Source organism: Erpetoichthys calabaricus, chromosome 3, assembly GCF_900747795.2.
Source record: "Erpetoichthys calabaricus chromosome 3, fErpCal1.3, whole genome shotgun sequence".
Classification (NCBI taxonomy): domain Eukaryota; kingdom Metazoa; phylum Chordata; class Cladistia; order Polypteriformes; family Polypteridae; genus Erpetoichthys; species Erpetoichthys calabaricus.
Window position 1 is genome coordinate 61,914,302 of NC_041396.2, and position 24,716 is coordinate 61,939,017.

The 24,716-nt window shown below is 38.9% G+C and overlaps 1 protein-coding gene across 6 annotated transcripts in view; it reads left to right on the forward strand.

The window, feature by feature from the left end:
- The window catches only part of rock2a (rho-associated, coiled-coil containing protein kinase 2a), a 234,846-nt gene that overhangs the window by 80,753 nt on the left and 129,377 nt on the right, over nucleotides 1–24,716 (forward strand). For all 6 annotated transcript variants that reach the window (XM_051924915.1, XM_051924912.1, XM_051924917.1 and 3 more), the window contains exons 4-6: nucleotides 6,878–7,015; nucleotides 13,110–13,370; nucleotides 16,936–17,080. In XM_051924915.1, coding sequence (XP_051780875.1) covers nucleotides 6,878–7,015; nucleotides 13,110–13,370; nucleotides 16,936–17,080 — 544 coding nt within the window. The remainder of the gene's footprint in view (nucleotides 1–6,877; nucleotides 7,016–13,109; nucleotides 13,371–16,935; nucleotides 17,081–24,716) is intronic.

Genomic DNA, 24,716 nt, shown 5'->3' on the forward strand with positions numbered 1-24,716 from the left:
CGGACAATGGGTCTTTTAATTTCTGGTACATGCTTCCTCAGTTGGTTTGCCCAGTTGATTTCATACAAGGGACGCTATTGGCAGATGGCTGAGAAGCTACCCAACTTACTTTTCTCTCTCTCTCTCTTGCGCTGACTTTCTCTGATCCTGACCTAGAGGGATTGAGCAGGGGGGCTGTTCGCACACCTAGACGATACGGACGCTCGTCTAAAAATGCTGAAAGATTATCTTCACATTGCTATCTTTTGTGCAGCTGCTTCCTGAAACGACATGCTGCACGGTGCTTCGAATACTTAAAAGCTCGAAGGGCACGTATTGATTTTTGACTGAAAAACAAACTCTGTCTCTCTCTATCTCTCTCTCCCTGCTCCTGACGGAGGGGGTGTAGGCTGCCGCCTTCAACAGCTTTGTGCCACGGTGCTTCGCATACTTAAAAGCCAAACAGCCCTATTGTTTTGTTTGCTAGAGATTGTTTTCTCTATCTATGTGACATTCTGTGCTCCTGACACGCACTCCTTTGAAGAGGAAGATATGTTTGCATTCTTTTAATTGTGAGACAGAACTGTCATCTCTGTCTTGTTAAGGAGCACAGTTTAAACTTTTGAAAAAGAGACAAATGTTTGTTTGCAGTGTTTGAATAACGTTCCTGTCTCTCTACAACCTCCTGTGTTTCTGCGCAAATCTGTGACCCAAGCATGACAATATAAAAATAACCATATAAACATATGATTTCTACTTCGCGGATTTTCTTATTTCGCGGGTGGCTCTGGAACGCAACCCCCGTGATGGAGGAGGGATTACTGTAGTTCACATGGCAAAATAACTGAATTAACAGTTGATAAGTGGTATTTTTCTATACCAATTCTTCAAAGTTTACTATCCAGTCAGTCATGGAGTACCCCAGTAAAAATGACAATAACATAACACCTGCATCCTTAAAAACCAGACTTCATGACATCGCTGTGCATGAGGAAACAGTGGTAAGGCAGCTGCGAGTGCCAGTTTACTGATGGATGGGCTGGCATTTTGCATGGAGCATGTATCAAATCAAAAATGGTGCACAAAGATGAGTGAAAACGTTACAACCATATCTTGGTGCATTTGCACAAAATCAGAAGTGGTCCTGAATTCCACAGGGCACAGATATCTTCATAACATTGGACCTACATTATGGGCAGATGTATTTCTAATGTTTTTTTATGTCTTCCTTGTATTTTGATGACCTTTTGCATATTCAGCCCTTCGTTCATTTTGGCACGAGCGTAACCAGCCTGTCCTTGAAATTCACCATTTGGAATGCACAGCCACTGTGTCATCCATGCAGCACAGTTTGGAAAATGTATGTCTCCATGTGGCCTTCGCGCCTAGCACAAGACGCATCAAGTGTAAACCAGCATTTTAGTAGAAGAATGCAGATCCTGAATCACCAAGAGGGAATCTCCCCCCGTACCAACACTTACGATAATAGTACATCTGCTCAACAGTAAAACAATGGCCTTTTGCATCTGTTGCAATAAAATTAGTTTAAATTTTCATTTGCCACATTTGATTTCATTTGCCACTGTTGAATTACAAAGAATTAATAATTTCCAAGGCATATTTTTGGTCACATTTGCAACCATTTTATTCACAGTCTGGAGTTGAGTATTTTTGCTATTCAGTCTCCCTTAAAGTTTTTAAAAGTAATTTTTGCCTGCTTTGAATCTTTTTATACTGTATTTGTGAATGAAGAAATTTACCTTATGATCTGACTGGACATGAGAAGATGAACCTACCCTTGATAATGCTCAGAGGTAGTGCAGTAATTCTTTGTTTCCTCGTTACTAGTTATGAGTCATGTTAATATCTTGATAAAATCATTCTTTGATTAGTATCATTGTAGTTCCCTAAAACAGGTTGTGACCTCCAAGGGCTACACAGTTCCCCAAACAGCCGATACAACAGACACCAGGACACAAGTTTAGCAACACACACATTTTATTAGGTGTGGAGAAGCTCTTTTCCCTCACTCCCCACAACACCACAGTACAACGCACCCAGCACAGTCTATAGCAGGACTTTCTTGTTCTTCTCTCTTTCGGCTCCATTCCCCCTTACTCTGGTTCCCAGAGTAGTGGCAGCTGGGTTCTTTTATAGGGCACCTGGAAGTGCTTGAGGTGCACGGTGATCTTCTGCCGGCAATGCCCCCATATATATATATATATATATATATATATATATATATATATATATATAAATAATATACCGACAGACACACACACTGGTATATAATTGTATATGTGTTCCAGCCTTCCATCATTCATTGTTTTTTGCCCAGGTGTCTGTTCTGCTTGTTTTTAATTGTCATTATTAGGATACAGCGAAGACAGCAAAGTATTATGAAAACAACAAAAAAGAGTTAAGCATTTAAAGCATAAAGAGAAATATTTCTATATGTTCTTTAATTGTAGAAATGACATAGCTGTGCTTTTCTAAATTCAGAATTAGAGAAGAGACAAAAAGACCATACAAAATCAGTTTATTGTCACTTAAACTGATTCTTGTTGGAATAAAAACTTGTATCCACAGTAAGTTCATAAGACTGAGATGTGAATCACTGATATATACAGTACTTGTTTGGGCAATGCACCAATATCTGGCCTCTTTTGCCCTTCTATTGCAATGGAAATGAAAAATGGAGAAGACACGGGCTATCCAGGAATTGAGCTCTAAGAACGTGTGCCTCTTCCTGTTCATCTTTTACTTCTCCATCACTTGATTGCTCATCGCGGCAGTCACCAACCCACAGCAATAATGCTGCCACCCACACCTTGTCTGTTTTTTTTAGTAAGTGTTATCTGTTCCCTTTCCACCCTTGTATTAAATGTACAGTTACTGCTACTTTTTAAAATTTAATAACAAATGCTGTGCACATTAATTTCTTGAGATATGATCAGTAATAACAGCAGCAAAGGCAGTGGCGGGTGAGTACACCACAGAATGTGCAAGGACATTATACTGTAGATTTGAACCTAGCAAATCCATATGTAAATTAGGAATCTGCTTCCAGTGGGAGCTTATAAACCAGGCTCTAGCCCCCAACACATACACTGTTAGTTATCCACAGTGTCTTAATGATCAGTCTTTTTTGTATAACAATCTATTTTTTTATCTGGTCACTCTTTGCTAGCATGATGTTTGGTTGCATTATGTTTGTATTGTTGTTTGACACTATTTAACTAGTTAAAGCACAAGACAAATTAACCTTAACTACAAAAAGAGCATCAAAAACTTTTAGCATTTAGGAAAATATTCACAAAACAAAGTCTTCAAATGCTTCTTAAATACACTGAGGGGAGACAGTTTTTTGGATGAATGTGGGTTCCTCATTCCACAAGTTAAGGGCTACACAATAAAAGAGAATGGGTTGAAGTTTGATGCCACTTGTAGGAGGTATGGGGAGATGCTGCTCATTAGCAGACCTGAATGGATGGGAAAGAACCTAATGATGGCCTCCAAACAAGTCACTGCTGGACCACTAACTGCCCTGTACACAAGCATATATCCTTCATTTTAAAGCCAACTATCAATAATTATGACATACGATGTTACATGTTTATACGGAGACATGCTTGTTCGTATTTTGCAGTACACTTGCAGTCTGATTCAATTGATTATGCAGTGGTTTAACAATGGTTTAACTACATTTTATCAACAAGAAGCAAAAGTTGCATTGCAATTAGGAATTGAGATTACAAGAGTGTTTTAATTGCAAGTTTTATAAATGTGGCAGGATGAATTCTTCCAAAATGGGAATAATGGTTAACATCAATTCTCTATGCTAAACATGTCAACTTCAAACAAATGGTTAAAGTTGTTTTAAATTTATATTCTATTTGTTTGTTTTGCTTGCCTTTTATGTAATCTTGCATTTTTTGTTATTCACTGAATGCCAGGTGCTTATTAGATAGATAGATAGATAGATACTTTAATAATCCCAAGGATAAATATTAGCTCAGCTCCCATGCCTGAATTTGCATATGGTTCTCTTCAGCATCTACTGTAGTACATATTGTAGCAGGGAACAACTGTTTAGTGGCAAGTAGTCTACTATAGGGCATGGTTATGTTGCATCTCTTAAATCTGTGAATTTGCCCTCTTCCTAGTACAGTCTTGGCCGAAATTATCGGCACCCCTGGAAATTTCCCAGAAAAAGCACCATTTCTCCCAGAAAATTATTGCAAGTACAAATGTTTTTGTATATACACGTTTATTTCCTTTATGTGCATTGGAACAACACAAAAAAACAGAGAAAAAAAGCCAAATCTGACATCATGTCACACAGAACTCCACAAATGGGCCGGACAAAATTATTGGCACCCTTTCAAAATTGTGGGTAAATCGTTTTATTTCAAGCATATGATGCTCGTTTGAACTCACCTGTGGCAAGAAACAGGTGCTGGCAACATAGCAATCACACCTGAAGCCAGTTAAAATGGAGAAAAGTTGACTCAACCTTTCTGTTGTGTGTCTGAGTGTGCCACACTAAGCATGGAGAACAGAAAGAAGAGCAGAGAATTATCTGAGGACTTGAGAGTAAAAATTGTGGAAAAATATCAACAATCTCAAGGCTACAGTTCCATCTCCAGAGATCTTCATGTTCCTTTGTCCACTGTGTGCAACATAATCGAGAAGTTCACAACACATGGCACTGTAGCTAATCTCCCTGGACGTGGACGGAAGAGAAAAATTGATAAAAGACTGCAACGAAGGATAGTCCGAATGGTGGATAAACAACCCCAATCAACTTCAAAACATATTCAAGTTGTTCTGCAGACTCGGTGCAGCAGTGTCAGCTCGAACTATCTGTTGACATCTGAACGAAATGAAACGCTATGGCAGGAGAGCCAGGAGGACCCCACTGCTGACACAGAAACATAAAAAAGCCAGACTGGAGTTTGCCAAAATGTACTTGAGGAAGCCAAAATCCTTCTGGGCGAACGTCTTGTGGACAGATAAGACCAAGATAGAGCTTTTTGGTAAAGCTCATCATTCTACTGTTTACAGAAAACGGAATGAGGCCTACGAAGAAAAGAACACAGTACCTACAGTCAAACATGTTGAAGGTTCTAAGATGTTTTGGGGATGTTTTGCTGCCTCTGGCACTGGATGCCTTGACTGTGTGCAAGGCATCATGAAATCTGAAGACAACCAAAAGATATTGGGGCACAATGTAGGGCCCATTGTCAGAAAGCTGGGTCTGCGTCAGAGGTCATGGGTGTTCCAGCAGGACAATGACCCCAAACATACCTCTAAAAGCACTCAGAAATGGTTGAAGACAAAGCGCTGGAGAGTTCTGAAGTGGCCAGCAATGAGTCCGGATCTAAATCCGATTGAACACTTATGGAGAGATCTCAAAATTGCTGTTGGGAGAAGGCGCCCTTCAAATCTGAAAAACCTTGAGCAGTTTGCAAAAGAAGAGTGGTTGGAAATTCCAGTTAAGAGGTGTAACAAGCTTGTTGATGGTTATAGGAAGCGCTTGATTTCAGTTATTTTTTCCAAAGGGCATGCAACCAAATATTAAGTAGAGGGTGCCAATAATTTTGTCCAGCCAGGTTTTTGAGTTTTATGTGAAATGATGTCAGATTTGGTGCTTTTTTCTGTTTTTTTTTGTGTTGTTCCAATGCACATATTAGGAAATAAACATGTGTATACCAAAACATTTGTAATTGCAACAATTTTCTGGGAGAAATGGTGCATTTTCAAGGAAAATTCCAGGGGTGCCGATAATTTCGGCCATGACTGTATAAAGAAATCACGCTCACTGTGACATTAATTTTATACATCTTGTCTTAAGATTAAATGTTTTGTTATTTAGAGATAGATAGATAGATAGATACTTTATTAATCCCATATGCTGTGGTGAAGCCTGAAAGTAATTCATTTTAAAAACTGAAGCATAGGGAGTTGTCTTATTTGGAACTAAGATTTAAATGCAGTTCTATAGGCACATTTTATACAGTTAAGAGTGATGAAACATCATGGTAAGATTCTACATATTAAACCCATGCAAGTTATTTTGATATGTTGATAGAAAATAGTTCACCTTTTTAGCTGTTCATGGAACTGATAGGGCACACCAGAAAACACTCGTGTAAAGCAGTAATGATGGTTATGCAGCATTTGCCACACCTCATGACAAATTGCATTGAAACTGCCACAATTTTTTTCTTTTAGGTAACTTTTGTTTCTTTCTGTTTATATCAGATGCTTGCTTATATTGCTGATTTTTGTTTTTGGAGATCTGACTATGGATTCTGTCCAGCTGTCATTGTCTGTCTGCTTCTCTTAAAATATATAATTTGTGTGTTGTTAAGACTATTTAAGAGTCTCCAAAACTAAACCCTGATGGAGGCTACCACAGTATAACAATGATATTTTTTTCAAAAAAGAAGAAATAATTACAGCAACAAAAATGATGAAAGGATACTCAAACGTTTAAAACAATAAAGCATTTTCTTGTGGGAAGACTGGTCTACTGTTAGTCTTACTCATGTTCTTTGACAAAACCACTTTCATCCTCGTCCTCTGTCCTTGCCTTTTCGAGCCAGGTGAGCCAGCACAATGTTACTTTCTTGCATCAAGTCATCAAGTGGTATCCATCTGTCAACATTACACTTTACAGCATTCTTTTTGGCATGACATGGGGAATTTAGCAGAATTACCACATTACTCGTTGTTGAAGTAATACTTTATTGCTTAGTCTGCCTTTTAATGATTCTTAGTAGTATAGGAATGTATTCCAATGTTTTAGAGTTTTATAACATTATTTCCTAACTATTAACTTAGTTTCTTTTAAATAAAATTTTTAAATCTTTCTTAATTTAATTTTTTATAGGTGAGACATAAAATGTCACAGAAAGTTTATGCAATGAAACTTCTTAGCAAATTTGAGATGCTCAAGAGGTCAGATTCAGCTTTCTTCTGGGAAGAACGAGATATTATGGCTTTTGCTAATAGTCCCTGGATTGTACAGGTAAGATGCATACTCTGCAGCATCAGAATTAATTTACTTCTTTTCATATTTTAAAAGCAAATGTTTCTGGTGTTGGTGTATATATAATGTTTGTAATGCTGATAAAATAGGCCTTGATACACGACGACCCTGAACTGGCTTTGGATTTGGATTTGAGGATGTTATTTTATTGAGAGCGAGTGAGAGCAGAATGGGAATCTTGGTCATACCAGAGTGTGGTAGGACAGACTGGTGGAAGCAATTCCAAATACAATTGTATAATGTTTAAAGTAAAATCTAACAATTGTATTCTCCCAACTTTTTTGATCCTTGTAGCTTTTGAAGAGTAAGGGGTGGTACTCTTTGAACTGAAGCTTGTAAAGATATAACTAACTTACATTTTTGTAAATATGTTAAACCCAGGGTAAAACAGCCACTAAGAAAATTGAAAGTCTGTTTAAGCAAAGTTTATAGCTTTATCATTTAAACACATAAAATTGTTGTCAGCTTTTAAAACTCTTCATACTTGCATTAGAAAATCTGAAACAGGATTTTTGCAGTGCTGGCAGATGAACTAAAATTATCGGGGACTGAAACTTAGCTTGGGATTGTGGGTGTCCCATTCACATTTAATTATCACAAATTCTAATATTTAATGCCTGAATTTTTCTCAAATACATATTTAGAACAGTGGAACATTAGCCCAACAAGTTTGCCCATCCTATTCGACTAGTTAGTCTAAAAATCATATCAAAATGAGATTTGAAGTACCCTAAAGTCCTACTCTCCACCACACTACCAAATGTGTCTGTGGTGGTTTGTGTGAAAAAAACTTCGTAACCATCCATTATCCACCGCTTATCCGAGGTCGGGTCGTGGGGGCAGCAGCCTATGCAGGGAAGCCCAGACCTTCCTCTCCCTGGCCACCTCCTCCAACTCCTCTGGGAGGACCCCGAGGCATTCCAAGGCCAGCTGGGAGATACTGTATAGTCCCTCCAGCGTGTCCTGGGTCTGCCCCATGGCCTTCTTCCAGTGGGGCATGCCCGGAACACCCCCCCCAGGGAGGCGTCCAGGGGGCATCCTAACCAGATGCCCGAGCCACCTCAACTGACTCCTCTCAATGCGGAGGAGCAGCGACTCTACTCCGAGTCTCTCCTGGATAACTGAACTCCTCACCCTATCTCTAAGGGAAAGTCCAGCCACCCTGCGGAGAAAACTAATTTCGGCCGCTTGTATCCGCGATCTTGCTCTTTCGGTTACTACCCAAAACTCGTGGCCATAGGTGATGGTAGGAATGTAGATCGACTGGTAAATTGACAGCCTCGCCTTTTGGCTCAGCTCTATCTTCTCCACGACGGACCGTTGCAGAGCCCGCATTACTGCAGATGCCGCACCAATCTGTCTGTCAACCTCCCGCTCCATTCTTCACTCACTCGTGAACAAGACCCCGAGATACTTGAACTCCTCCACTTGAGGCAGTAATGTGTTCCCAACCCGGAGAGAGCATTCCACCCTTTTCTGGCTGAGAACCATGGCCTCGGATTTAGAGGTGCTGACTCTCATCCCCGCCGCTTCACACTTGGCTGCGAACCGCTCCAATGAGAGCTGGAGGTCACTGTCCGATGAAGCCAACAGAACCACGTCATCCGCAAATAACAGAGACGAGATTCTGAGGTCACCGAACCAGACCCCCTCTGCTCCCTGGCTGCGCCTAGAAATTCTCTCCATATAACTTATGAACAGAATCGATGACAAAGGGCAGCCCTGGTGGAGTCCAACCTCAACAGGAAACGAGTTCGACTTATTACCGGCAATGCGGACCAAGCTCCTGCTCCTCCTGTACAGAGACTGAATGGCTCGTAACAACGAGCCTTGTACCCCGTACTCTTGGAGCACACCCCACAGGATGCTTCGAGGGACATGGACGAATGCCTTCTCCAAATCCACAAAGCACATGTGGACTGGTTGGGCAAACTCCCATGCCCCCTCCAGGATCCTGGCCAGGGTGTAGAGCTGGTCCAGTGTTTCACGACCGGGATGGAATCCGCATTGTTCCTCTTGAATCCGAGATTCAGCCATCGACCAAACTCTCTTCTCCAGCACCCCTACATAGACCTTACCGGGGAGGCTGAGGAGTGTGATCCCCCTATAGTTGGAGCACATCCTCTGGTCACCCTTCTTAAAAAGGTGGACCACCACCCCGGTTTGCCAATCCAGAGGCACTGCCCCCGATGTCCATGCGATGTTGCAGAGACGCGTGAACCAGGACAGCCCCACCACATCCAGAGCTTTGAGGAACCCAGGGTGAGCCTCGTACACCCCAGGGGACCCGCCACCTCGTAGCTTTTTAACTACTTTGTAACATTTGTGTGAAATCTGACCTTAACAAGTTTCCAACCATGTTCCAGTGTTCTTGTTGCAGAATTTATTTTAGCATAACAACTGGGATCTACTGTACTAATTTCTTTCAGAATTTTAACCCTTCAATCATATCCCCTCGTAATATGTTTGTTTAAACTGGAAAGGTTTAAATCCTTCAGCCTTTCTTTGTAACTCATACCTCTTAGTCCTAGAATCAGCCCTGTTGCTCTTCTCTGGACTCTTTTTTTTTTTTTTTTTTTTTTAACTACTGCTATGTCTTATTTGTAATATGGAGACCAAAATCATTTAGTAAGCATCTCACTTGCATGTTGTAAGAATTTTAACGTCCTTTTAAAATGAGTATTGTATAACTCTGCCTAATTTGTTACTTAGGAATTATTTAATTTTTTTTTTTTTTTAATTTGTTAAGTTCACATGGGTAGGATATTCCTATCCTGTTGCAGTTGGTCTTGTCTGGAACAGGGAGTGGCAAAATATGGCGTTTAGCTGTTTAGTGGAGCTGCAAAGGTGTGCAGCCAAGGTAGAAGACATATGATGCCCTGTGCTTAAACCTTGCTTTAGAAGAAACAAAACTATATATTTTTTAAATTGAATCCTAAAAATAGGCTGAGGAATATTATTATTATTGTGCATTATTTGATACAAAAATCAGAAAACTGACTTGGATTGCTTTGTAAATTCATATTTTTATTTAACTAACTGACTGCTGCCAATTCATTGCTGTGTAGTTTGGTTTAAAGACACTTGAAACTGTCACTCTTTAAATGTTTTTTATGGGCTGACTGCCTTTAAACCTGTTTCTGACAAGTAAATTCTGTGGTACACACTAACAGATAAGAAACCGTGGTCAAGGATAACATTCAAGAATATTGGTGATGTGATATACACTTGACAGGTTTGCATATGAGTTTAACATTAGTGGAAGCTTATTACACTACATGGTTTACTATCTGGTTTTGTTTTTGTCTAATAAAACCAAGCATAATCAAAGCCAGATACTGAATATGAACAATTTTATGCAATTTTATAATTTTTTTTCTGTGTCATTTGTGCTCAACAAATATGCACTGACTGTTGGCACTTTTTTCTCCCCTCCTTTTCTTGCCCAGAATGGGCCAATTTGTGATGAAATTTATTTTTTCTCTAAATGTCTTTGGCACACAACAATATGCTTACAATTAATGCCTTCAATATTGTATTAAAAATCTCATATACTTGGCTTTATTTTCTACCAGCCTTATTGATCTCTGATTTCATCTCAAGAACACAACATTTAAAGACAGAATTTTTCCACCTGCAGGCCTGAAAAGATATAAAAAATCAAAAGGGGATTTAGGAAGAACAGGGCTATTAGGCTTGAATCAGTGTGCAGACCCCACCTAGTTGTGTTGAGGGAAACAAACTAAAACAAGCATTTAGAGTCAATGTTGGGTGTACTGAGACTTGAAAAGCCTATGTATAAGAACAGTTAACCCTTAATGAGCAGAGTAAGAGCAGGTAGTAAGAGTACTGGCAGCAATAAAACAACAGAAACTGCATCTGAGATTAGGAGCAATATATACATTTTCTAAACCCGCTTATCCAGAGCAGAATCGGAGGAAACCTGGAGCCTATCTGAGCAGCTTTGGATGCAAAGCAGGGAAAATCTCTGGTATGCAATATGTACGACATGGCTGATGTTAAGAACAAAAAGAGTGATATTTCAACTACCTCTATTTTGAGATAGAGAAAAGATTAAAAAGGGGGAGACAAATATTTTAAAACATAATCTGCATAATAACATTATCTTAAAAATTAATAAAATAAAGAATAAATACAAAAACACATTAGCATGTTTAGTTTTTCACCAGTTGGCAGACTGTCTTCACCTACCTACCTGTAGTTAGGTAGAGACATTGCAATGTTTGTATTGTTTCGTTGCTTAAAGACCTTTTATAAAGCAACAATATACTGATCTTGTATGTTGACCTAGTCAGTCTCTCAATCAGTGCCATTTTATTTTCAAAAAGGATTTCTCCTCTATGAAGTGGCAGGTGAATTATTGTCAACAAAACACAGACACTTGAGAAATAAACTTAAACGTTACTCTCTCATGATTTTTCTGTCCATCCGATAAAGGTTTAGTTGACCATCATGTTCCAACTTCATCGATTTGAATTGCATCTAGATATACAGTACAAGAAGCACAAAGAAATGCCGCAGTTCATCATAACAGACATCAGACTCGTATGCAGCCTAGAATTTGGCTTAATGTGTGCTGCTCTATTAGTTGCTGTGTACATACTGTATCTGGGGCTCAGTCAGAATTACAACTAACATGCCATCATTTATGAACATTTATTTTATGTGTCCAGTACTTCCCTCTTGAGCCCCGGAGATCCAGTGAAGGAAAGCTATCGAGCACATTCAGAGCAAAATCATCACCTTGGTATGCATCACCAACACTTGGACCAGAATTCAACATGCTGTCACAATCGGCTTCTGAAGAACTGTCACTGTTATCACACAGCAAATCATCATCTTCTTCATACACTTTATGCGTCCGTATTCAGCTTGCCCTGTCACTTCAAATGCTGTGTCAACACCTGCCCTATGTCGCCTGTACCTGTGTCCAATTAATTCCAATGTGAAATACCAGTGCGAGCAAGATATTTTTTAAAATCTATAGGAAATGATTGACTTTAAAACACAATTTCTTTTAGCAAATGCATATATACCATCTTTGTGAAGAAAAAACTTCAACTTGAAAAATGCCAAGCTTACCCTTTAGTTACGATTGGATTAAAGTTTAACAATGATATTATAATTTATTCACTAAGCATTGAATATTTGTTCATTTATTTCTTATTTTTCCAAACCCATATTTCAGATCCATAGTTTGGGGAGGTTGAAAGTTATTTCAGCAAATTTTCATGCAAGTCAAGAACATACCACAGGAAGTCTACAAGTCAGATACAGGGAACATGCATCCACATAGACTCGCTCACTTGAACATGTTAGTAAATCAACACTGAGTGCTGTAAACATGCCGTGCCTCTTTTCTGATGGATGTTTGTTGTTTGCCACAGAAATTTAGGAGTGTATACCTTTTAAGTGTAAAACATTACAAAAGGCAGGTGTATTGATTTTAAAATTGATTTTTTAAAAATTAATCTTAGCACTTCTGTTTTATTTAATTTGCTGCTAAATAATACTGGAAGAGAATGGCTTTAAAATTTTAACAATTGGCAGAAAGTTGGCAAATGAAGAATAGGTTAAATATTCCCATGAGTTTATAATGTAAGATTTTTAAAATAAACTTTCAATTTACAATATCAAGAAGACTGAACATTGTGTAAGTATCCATAGAAGTTACTGTTTATATGCTGATATGACAAGAAGCAGCAGTTGTAGATGTCCACGATGCTCTTGGCTTACAGATTAATTTGTATTTATATAAAAAATATGTAGAATTGAATAGAAGCCCAATGCTTTTGAGCTCTTTTTGAATCACCCACTTAGCACATTGTGGAAGGGGCATTTTCTGAAATAGGAAGTTGGATTCAGACTGGATGATTTTAATTTAAAAGTCTCTGTGATTAGGATCACCCTCAGAAAACCATGATTGGTGCATCTGCTCATCAGATGCTTTGTATAAATTACACTTTGAATGTTTATGTACTTTTTTTTTTTTGTTTTTTTTCTTTCCTTTTTCTCTAAGTTAATGATGTTCTCGTTCCGTTTCTTCTTTAAGCTCTGTTGTGCCTTCCAAGATGACCGGTTCCTTTATATGGTAATGGAGTACATGCCTGGAGGAGATCTGGTGAATCTTACGAGTACCTACGATGTGCCTGAAAAATGGGCCAAATTTTATACTGCTGAAGTTGTGTTAGCTCTTGATGCTATTCATTCTATGGGTTTCATACACAGAGATGTGAAGCCTGACAACATGCTGCTTGATAAATATGGACATTTAAAGTTAGCAGATTTTGGGACATGCATGAAAATGGATGAGGTAATTCGATTTTCTTTTTGTTGTTTATTATTTGGGTGTTTTCCAAATGCTTATTGCTCGTAAGATTTATCATCTGAACACCCAAATACTAATACCACATTAAATATTAAGTTTTGTCTTTGTAAGTGTGCCTTTCAAATTTCTGCAACATGCTGAAACAAAATAGTTGAACATTCAGATATAATTTTTCTTCCTGATGTAATTTTTTTTCATGTTATTCTAAATTTTTACTGATTACCATGATTCTGATTTTGTCTTCTTTCAATTCTGAATGCAAAAGTATAATTAAAAAAACAAGTGTTTTTGCCACAGAATGTAACAGATGCCTTGAGTGAAGTTGCTTTTCTGTTTCGTACAGTTGTTTAATGCTCTTCAGGTAGAGAGTCATTACATTTCTTATTGGCACCCAAATAAGATATTTAATTTATCAATTCAGCAGAGGAAAGAGAGAGAGAGAGAGGTTAGGAACACGTGCTGATACAGCGCATGGTCGCACCCACCACATGATAAACCAACTCAGAATCCAGATTAGGACCCGAGTGCAGCCATGCAATGGGTGACTCCTCAGCATCACACTAGTTCAGATGGAGTGGAACCAGTGTGAGGTTTTTTTATGGTGGCTGGAGTGCCAATTCTGCCACCAACCCCCAGATTTTTCCATCCAGTTTGGAGGGAACAAAACGTCATTAACATCATATCCAGGACGGAGCAATTGCAGGTTAAGGGCCTTGCTCAAGGTCCCAACGGAGCAGAGTCCCTTTTGGCATTTATGGGATTCGAACCGGCAACCTTCCGATTGCCAGTGCAGATTCCTAGCCTTCGAGCCACCACTCCGCCAATTCAGTCTTACAAAAAACAAGAATGATTTATCGAGCTGCTGTTTTATATGATTGATTGACTAAAAGAAATATATTCTTCTATCCCTGAGTTCATATAACATTATGAATCAATATTTATCATTAACCCTATCTGAAGTCTACCATCGACCACATCCTAGCACTGAGGGCTCTCATGGAGCACAAATGTGAATATCGCCAGAGTTTCTTTTGCAGCCTTTGTCAATTTTCGTAATGCGTTCAACTCTGTTGCTCGAGCTGCCCTGTGGCAAGTCCCGAGACTTTGCAGGATCCCTCTAAAGTTGCTGAACATCATGGCTGGCCTGTATATTGGTACTGTGAGTGCTGTGCAGGGTGGAGGTGGAACCTCTGTATTTTTCCCAGTTGATTCTGGGGTTCGTCAGAGATGTGTTCTTTCTCCTACTCTGTTCAGTGCTTGCATGTACTGGGTGCTGGGCAGGGTCGTGGGGTACAAAGGCTAGGGTGCATCTGCTGGTGAAAAAAGATTCACTAATCTTAATTTTGCTGATGATGCTGTTATCTTCATGGAGTCAGTGGAGGCTCTGATTGGGGCTCTTGAGAGTCTGAGTGGGGAGTCTCGAGTGTCTGGGCTTTTAGAGTCCTTGATAAAAACCAAGATCCAGGCCTTTAACACTAGAATCCCTGAAGCCTATGAAAAAATATTGTAATGCCGGACAACCTTAAATTCCTTTACACCTCCCTAGTAGTGTCTTTGTTTTGCAAATGTAGGCTGAACGCAGGCTGAAATGAAGGGATTGTGTAAAAAATGCTTTAGTTGCCTCACATTTTTATGCAATCGTTTTGTTCACCCCACTGAATTAAAGCTGAAAGTCTGCACTTCAAGTGCATCTGAGTTGTTTCATTTAAAATTCATTGTGGTAATGTACAGGACCAAAATTAGAAAAAGTTGTCTCTGTCCGAATATTTATGGACCATGTATAACATGAAAAAGTTTGTTTTAGTTATGTGTTCAACATTTATTGCCCTCTCATTTACAATTATCCTACATTTACCCAGATTGTTGTAGACATGGAACACACATGAAATGTGTGTATTCCAAATAATGATATATTATTTACCCCATTCAATTCCAGGGACTTCACACCCAGATAAATACACTTTAGCTCTGAGAAATTAGCATCTCATTGCCTGTGCTGATTGACACATTTGCAAAACAAAGACATTGATGAAGAGGTGTGAAAGAATTGAAGGTGGTGTGGCATTATGACTTTTTTTTAGGCTTCAGGGATTATAGTGTTAATGACCTGTTGGGCATAGACATCAGCAGTGTGTCTGTCTGCGGAGAGAGTGTCAACCTTGTCAAGAGGTTTACTTACCTCAGCAGTGTCATTCATATCTCTGATGACTCTTCTTATGAAGTCAGTAGACGGAATGGGAGAGCATGGGGGTTCATGAGGTCACTGGAAAGGAGTGTGTGACACTCCAAGTATCTGTGCATAGGGACAAAGGTCCAAGTCTTTAGAGTCCGGGTGATTCCTGTTTTGCAATATGGGCATTATCCAGTGACCTGAGATGAAGACTTGACTCCTTCAGTACTGTGTCTCTTCAGAGAATCCTGAGTGAGTGGTTATTCATGGAGACCCGAATGAAGCCCATTACCTGCATTGTGAGGGAGCATCAGTTACAGCACTACGGCCTTGTGGCGCAATTCCTCAAGGGTGTTCCGACTCATAGGATAATAGGATCCTCATTGTTGAGGATCCAAGCGGCTAGAACAGGCCAAGGGGATTCCCACTTAACACCTGACTGCAGCAGATAGATGGTCATTTCCGCACGGGACTGGACCACATGTCTGACTTGGGGTTTGCCAACCAGGTTCATGAGCTGTTTCGTCATGTGGTGTGTGTAGCAACATGTTTTACCAGTGCATGCTTCCCAACCTGACCTGTTGAATTAAATTCTGATTTGCAGGTCTGCTCAGAATAGTGACAGCAGTAGAATGCCAATAAATGCACAGAGGGTTTTTTTTTTTTTTTTTTGTCATAAGGTGTTGAAAATACAGATACTGAGAGCAGGATGCTTCACTAAATAGGCATGCTTTACAAATGAAATGATTGAATATGCTAAAGGAACTCAGAATTTAACATTTAAGAATGATAAATATTTTTTCACATTTGTTACTTATGCTGTACTGTTTGTTGTGATGGCCAAGAACATTTTTAATCTTATTATGGAGATCAAAATGTATAGGACATAACCAGGTTCAATCAGTGCTCATTGAGGGCCAATACTGAACAACAGCAAAGAGTATTAGCACCTCATTCATTTTTCAAGATTCCAGTCTTTAATTCAAAATCTCCTCTTTCACTGAAATAAGTCATAAAGTTTTTAATCAAATTTTATAGCATTATTGCATATCTTAAAGTAAATTTGTGATTATTACTTGGTTTGAAATTTAATACTAATGAAATATTTTAAAACCATGAAATTTTCTCCATATAACTTCTAGTGTGGTTTCAAAAAACAAAATGAATTTCTACAATACCATTTTAAAATTTGCATGAGCTTTTTAAGCATGTGCAGTATGTTGCATTAATACCTTTTTTTTTAAATGTATGTTTCAAACTATTGAAAGTTACTTTTATCTGTTGTTTGCCCAATATTTCATATTTATTTTAAAATGTAAACAGAGCAAGTATTAATTGTTAGGATAAAAAATGATAGGCTAAATGTGCTTGTTTGCTTAGACAGGGATGGTGAGATGTGATACAGCTGTTGGAACCCCTGATTACATATCGCCAGAAGTGCTAAAATCGCAAGGTGGTGATGGCTACTATGGTCGAGAATGTGACTGGTGGTCTGTGGGTGTCTTTATTTTTGAAATGCTTGTTGGTAAGTGTATTTCATGCTATATTAATAATAATAATAATAATAATAATACATTTTATTTATATAGCGCCTTTCCCATGCTCAAGGCACTTACAGAATAAATAAAGAACGGCAGAATATACAGTATATAGCATTGTACAAACCAGATAAATAAACAAAGAAGATTAAGACAGTAAATTCTGAAAAAAAAAAAAAAAACAGACAACATAATTGATGGTCTCGCACACACATACAGGTTACATGAGCATCTTGACAGAGAAGTAAACTGAGAGAAAGGTAATAAAGTCAAGTAGAGCTAAAAGCCTTCCTGAACAGATGAGTTTTGAGTTGTTTTTTAAAAGAATTCATGGAGTCAGCTGACCTGATTAATTTTGGTAGGTCATTCCAGAGTCTGGGCGCTATACAGCTGAAGGCCCTGTCACCCATGGAGTGTAGATTAGTGACGGGCACAACAAGATTACCAGAATCAGAGGACCTTAGTGGGCGGGCAGGCACATAGTGATGGAGAAGGTCACTGATGTAGTTTGGCGCGAGGTTATTTAAAGCTTTGTAGGTTATTAGTAGGATTTTATATTCGATTCTGTAGGACACAGGGAGCCAGTGAAGGCGGAGCAGGATGGGTGTGATGTGCTCGCTGCTGCTGGCTCGAGTAAGGACTCTTGCAGCTGAGTTTTGAATAAGCTGGAGCTGTGATATAAGATTAGAAGGGGCACCTGCCAGTAGGGAATTACAATAATCGATGCGGGATGTGATAAAAGCATGGACAAGTTTCTCAGCATTAGAGAAGGAGAGGAAGGAGCGAACACGGGATATGTTACGGAGGTGAAAGTAAGAAAGTTTCTTAATGTGATTTATGTGGGCGGAATAAGTGAGGGAGGAGTCAAAAATGACACCAAGATTTTTTCAGTAGAGGCAGGTCTGATGAGATCACTGCCAAGATGGACTGGGAAGGAGCTCATTTTATTAAGTTGCATTTTAGTCCCAATTTGCAGGAGTTCAGTTTTATTGCAATATAATTTTAAAGAGTTCTGCTCCATCCAGGTTTTAATTTCACTAAGGCAGGTTGTGAGCTGAGAAAGCTCTGATGAAGTTCCACTTTTAACATTGAAGTAGAGCTGAGTATCATCTGCATAAAAATGATAACCCAATCCATAACTACGGATAATATGGCCAAGGGGAAGCATATAAATACAGAAAAGCAGAGGACCGAGGACAGAGCCCTGAGGGACTCCTTGTGTGACTGGCGCTGAGCTGGATCTACTGTTGCCAAGACTAACAAACTCTTGCCTATCAGTCAGATAGGACTTGAACCACTGGAGGGCAGTGCCAGAGATACCCAGCATGTTCTCCATTCTGAACAGTAGGATGTCATGTCTGACAGTGTCAAATGCTGCACTGAGGTCTAACAGAATTAATATGCTGGTTTGTCCAGAGTCTGCTGCCATAAGCAAATCATTGGTTACCCGTAGCAGAGCAGTTTCACAGCTGTGCTGCGCCCTGAAACCAGACTGAAAGGGTTCCATCAAATTATTAGAGGTTAGGTAATTGGTGAGTTGGGAAGCTACAACACGCTCAAGAACTTTTGACAGGAAAGGTAAGTGGGAAATAGGCCGGAAATTGTTAAGATTGTCAGCATCAAGGCCAGACTTTTTTAACGTTAGGGTTACAGAAGCAATTTTAAAAGTGAGCGGCACAGAGCCAGTGTCAAGGGATGAGTTTATTATTGTTGTAACAGTCGGGATTATGGCATGAAGGCAGGATTTAAGTAGTGTGGTGGGGATGGGGTCCAGTACACAAGTAGTCGGCCTCATCTTATAAAGCAGGTCATTAACAAACGCAGATGTGACTGGTGAGAACTTAGAGAAGGAGCTGGATGGAGTGGGAAAACAGGGAGAGATATAAACAGATGATGTATTTATGTTGGTTGAATTATTTAGATCTTTAATTTTGTTACGGAAAAAGTGGAGGAATTCCTCACAGACTTCAGTAGAAGAGGTAGTTGGACCAGATGCGGGTTCGAGTAGTTTATTAACTACAGAGAACAAAACCCTTGGGTTATCATGGCTACTTTCTATTATTCTGCCATAATGGGTGTTCTTGGCAGAAGTTAGTGCTTCTCTGTAAGCTCTTTGGTGGTCAGAGAAAGCCTGGATGTGCACGGTGAGGCCAGTCTTACGTGACATTCTCTCAAGGTGTCGGCCAGCTGCTTTCATAGATCGCAATTCTGAGTTATACCAAGGAGCTGAACGTTTAAAGGAAACCTCCTTATGTTTTAAAGGAGCTGTTTTATCTAATGCTGAGTGAAGGGCTGTGTTATAGTGGTGAACAAAACTATCTAGTGTTGATGGAATAGGTGCAGACAGTAAAAGATCAGAAATGGATCCAGAAAGGATAGAGGGACAGATATTTTTAAGGTTTCTGTAAGAAATTTGTCGTTTACAGGTAAGAGGTGGGAGAGGTAATGAGACAGTGAAAAATACTGCTTTATGGTCAGAGAGTCCCAAATCAGTGTTGTAAATGTTGGCAACAGATAGTCCAGAAGTGCAGATCAGGTCCAATATATGACCGCCACAATGGGTTGGAAAATCAACATGTTGTGTCAAGTCAAAACAGTCCAGTAAGGACAGGAATTCATTTCTCAGTTTAGATGTGGGGGTGTCAATATGGATGTTGAAATCACCAAGAAGGATAATTCTCTGAGAGTAAGAGCTTAGGTGGGTCAAAAGTTCAATCAGATCGGATAAGAAGGATGCATTGTATTTTGGGGGACGATAAAGAACAATGAGTGAGACAGGACCTGATTCCGTTGTTAGTTTAAGAGCCAGGCACTCAAAAGACAATGGGCAGTCAATTGGGATTCTTTTAACATTTAAGTCTTCTCTGATAATTACTGCCAGCGCGCCGCCATGTCTTGAGCTGCGAGGCTCTGAGTGGAAAGTGAAACCAATTGGAGTCGCCTCTGTGAGAGACGCAAATTCGTTTGGTTTTTGCCAAGTCTCCGTTAGACACAGAATATCAAGTTTGGTGTCAGTGATGAGTTCTGACAACACCAATGCTTTGCCATTAAGAGACCTCGAGTTAAACAGTGCAATATTACATAATGAGGCTTCTTTCTGCACAGAGCCGCAATCAGGGTTTATTCCCACATAATGCAAATTTGGCACACTGACAATTCTATTTCCAGGGTCATGAGAAGGACGGCGTATTCCTGAGCAAATGCTGCTGGTGGTCTCTTCATTCGCAGCCTGGCGGTGGCGGCGACCTGACCCGCGATGTATATATTTCGGGCGCTGCAAAATACCGGCGTCCTTTAGGATGTTGCAGTCAGACCATTTGCTCTGGACAAACTGTTTAATAAGAAGGAGTTTGTCATGAGAGTATTTTAGCATGATGCTGAGTAATACTTATCTGAATAGCAGTGGAGAAGCAGCACAGCAGAGTGGAACCGGTAGGACAGGCGGGTGTGGTAGCGTAGGTGAGCAGCCATAGCAATCAGCAGAAAGCATAGCAAGAGGAGGTAGCAGGAGTTGGAGGTTCCAATACACAGTCACAAAATGTAACGCTTGGTAATTTCAGGCGTGATCGCCCCGGAGCCAAAAGCCAGGTTAATAAGAACATCAGATCAGTTCCCAGTCGTATAGTACTATAAGATGAAACGGGAGCAGATCAGCAAAGCGAATTAAATATAATCACGGAGACAGATCATCCCGAGGTCCTAGATTGCCAGGCACAAAGAAATGCTTGAAGGTTCTCGTCCCGTGATCCACAGACTCAGCTATTCCCAGTCAAAGTAGAGTCCATAAAATCTGTAAATATAAGCCAAATCCATACAATTCGAGTCAGCTGTATCCACGAACTATACGTACAATAAAAGAAATAAAACAAACGTAAGAAAGTGTAGAATTAGGCGAATTTTGTGAGAAGTGTTGTTTACAGGGAGGAGCGGCAACAACATGCGTGCGCCAGCGTCCCCTCACCAGTAGTCTATCAAATATTACTATATTCCATGTTTTCTTTGATATTTTTACCTCATTGTGTTTAGGCCGTAATAGGCTGTGGCTCCTCACCGCACAATAAGTAGATTTTGAGATGATGAATTTATTTGTTTGATGGTGATCTACATGTTTAGGGATGGATTTTGTCTTTTATGGAATACTTGTTAAAATGGTCCTGGATTTAACATTTCATATGAGTTGCATAATACTGGGATATTTGGACTGTCATTTTCGTTTTTCTGTAATGCAACAAATTTTTTTTCTGTTTAATTAAAAAAAAAAGTTGGATAATCAAAAGGGAGTTGAAATTTTCAAATGCCTTTAGTCATCATCTGATTCCTTCAGGTTGATTAAGTAGTATTGCATTTACCTCTGCTTTTACTTTAGTTAAATTTAATAAATGAATAACTTACTGCAAACATAATTTCACATTTGAATTTATAAAAAAAAAAAAAAAAAAAGTTACATTATGAAAGTAGCCCAAAAGGGCAATGTCTTGTGCTTTGCACATATATTTATGTATGTTTTTGGCATTTTTATTTTTTTATTTTGTAATTAAAAATAATTTTTTTTTTCATTTTTATCAATGTTAAATTAAAGCTTTTACTCTTTATACTATTTTCTATGTATGTGTTTGTTCTTATCTTATTCAGTTTAGTTTTAGTTAGTCTTCGTACGGTTTTTATTTCACAAATGCATTTTCTATTATAGTATGGTTAAAGAATTATTAAGTATTTTAGTTTTGCATCTCATAAGACAGAATTGTGGAGTTAATGGGTTAATTAGTAGAAACATATAGATCTGTCCCATTAAAAACCAAGCAAAAACAAAACCAGATCCTAAATAAGAACACTTTTATTAGATGGTTACATTTTTTTATCATTTGTGTTTAGGTAAATGCACTTTTCAATAAAGATTATCCATCTAAATATAGCTGGAATAAAGCAAACCACAAATGGCTGAAGTAGTCTAATACTGCATTAGACATAAAGGAGAGCATACTTTCTTCATTGTGCAATTCACTTTTATACATTCCCACCATTAACATGTACTTGCTGTACTTTACTGGAGACCTGCAGTTAACGGCATGTGTGTGCTTAATCGCAGACTAGTTAGTTAAAAAGAATTTCATCGACCATTCCGGTAGTTGGAATATTTATTTGAAAGACAAAAAAAATATTTATTTTTATATTTTGATTAATTTCAGTATTGTTGTGGCCTGTGGTGTAGTGGGCTACAAAGCAAATAAGCCTGTGCATATATTTGGCTGTTATAAAAACTGAAGCTTGTTTTGTGTTCTTATTTTTTTTCAGTTAGTCTGCTCAGGTACTGTAATAGTTTATTATAGTTTTTAGTTTTTCATCTCAGTTTTGTTAAATATTTCTGTGTTCAGAGATCACCTTCATTTAATTTGAGAAAAAATAGTAAAGTGCTAAAAAATGGTGCATCAGAAGAATTGATCCGCTTTTGTAAAGATAAAAAATTTATATTAGGTATATGAAGACTAGGGATGCTAATGATATACACTTGTTACTGTGACCTGCTCTCAATCTGTCAATCTTTAGAGTTATCCTTTTTCATTTAGTAGAAGCTTTCATGTTTTGTTTAGTATTATTACATTTCACACAATTTCGTTAAGCGTAGTAATCAAACAGAAAAGATGGCTTGGGTACAGTGCTACCATTGTACTGTCTTTAAATGTTGCATTTTTACAATATCTATTAGACCAACTACAATTAAACAAATCATAGCCTCTGTTTTTGTTCATGAAAGTCTTGCAAAAAAAAAAAAAAAAACCCAAAAAAATAGAATGAAGTTTTGTTGTTCTTCAAGCTATTACTTCGAAGCTTATTCAGAATATCTGTGATTTTCTGTGTGAAGAATGTTCTTAACCAGTCTCCATTTGTGCCCCATGTTCTTTGTGAAGAACCCATTTCAGAGTATCGCATTTGCTTCATAATTTTAAAGAAGTTTTACCATATGACCCATTAATCCCTACTTGGTTAAACTAAAAAAGCCTGTCTTACTGTTTGACTTGCCAGTGTTTTCCTTCTTCTGTTTCCTGTTTCAACGTGTGTATATCATATAAGCATTTGCTCCATAGTACTTGTTGCAGCATACAAAGTAGTACCATTTCTGATATTCAAACTTCTCTCATTTGCTAAACCTTTGCATTTGCTACCCCATAACACTGTTGCTTTCATGCCACTCACATATACAGTTAGGTCCATAAATATTTGGACAGAGACAACTTTTTTTTAAATTTTGGTTCTGTACATTACCACAATGAATTTTAAACGAAACAACTCAGATGCAGTTGAAGTGCAGACTTTCAGCTTTAATTCAGTGGGTCGAACAAAACGATTGGATAAAAATGTGAGGCAACTAAAGCATTTTATTAGCACAATCCCTTCATTTCAGGGGCTCAGAAGTAAATGGACAATTGACTCGAAGGATATTTCATGGGCAGGTGTGGGCAAGTCCGTAATTATGTCATTATCAATTAAGCAGATAAAAGGCCTGGAGTTGATTTGAGGTGTGGTGCTTGCATGTGGAAGATTTTGCTGTGAACAGACAACATGCGGTCAAAGGAGCTCTCCATGCAGGTGAAAGAAGCCATCCTTAAGCTGCGAAAACAGAAAAAACCCATCCAAGAAATTGCTACAATATTACGAGTGGCAAAATCAACAGTTTGGTACATCCTGAGAAAGAAAGCAAGCACTGGTGAACTCAGCAACGCAAAAAGAGCTGGATGTCCACGGAAGACAACAGTGGTGGATGATCGCAGAATCATTTCTATGGTGAAGAGAAACCCCTTCACAACAGCCAAACAAGTGAATAACACTCACCAGGGGGTAGGCGTATTGATATCCAAGTCTACCATAAAGAGAAGACTGCATGAAAGTAAATACAGAGGGTGCACTGCAAGGTGCAAGCCACTCATAAGCCTCAGAATAGAAAGGCTACATTGGACTTTGCTAAAGAACATCTAAAAAAGCCAGCACAGTTCTGGAAAAACATTCTTTGGACAGATAAAACCAAGATCAACCTCTACCAGAATGATGGCAAGAAAAAAGTATGGAGAAGGCGTGGAACAGTTCATTATCCAAAGCATACCACATCATCTGTAAAACACTGTGGAGGCAGCGTGATGGCTTGGGCATGCATGGCTGCCAGTGGCACTGGGACACTAGTGTTTGTTGATGATGTGACACAGGACAGAAGCAGCCGAATGAATTCGAGGTGTTCAGAGACATACTGTCTGCTCAAATCCAGCTAAATACAGTCAAATTGATTGGGCGGCGTTTCATGATACAGATGGACAATGACCCAAAACATACAGCCAAAGCAACCCAGGAGTTTATTAAAGCAAAGAAATGGAAAATTCTTGAATGGCCAAGTCAGTCACCTGATCTTAACCCAATTGAGCATGTATTTCACTTGTTGAAGACTAAACTTCAGACAGAAAGGCCCACAAACAAACAGCAACTGAAAGCCGCCGCAGTAAAGGCCTGGCAGAGCAGTAACAAGGAGGAAACCCAGCATCTGGTGATGTCCATGAGTTCAAAACTTCAGGCTGTCATTGCCGGCAAAAGGTTTTCAACCAAGTATTAGAAATGAACATTTTATTTCCAGTTATTTAA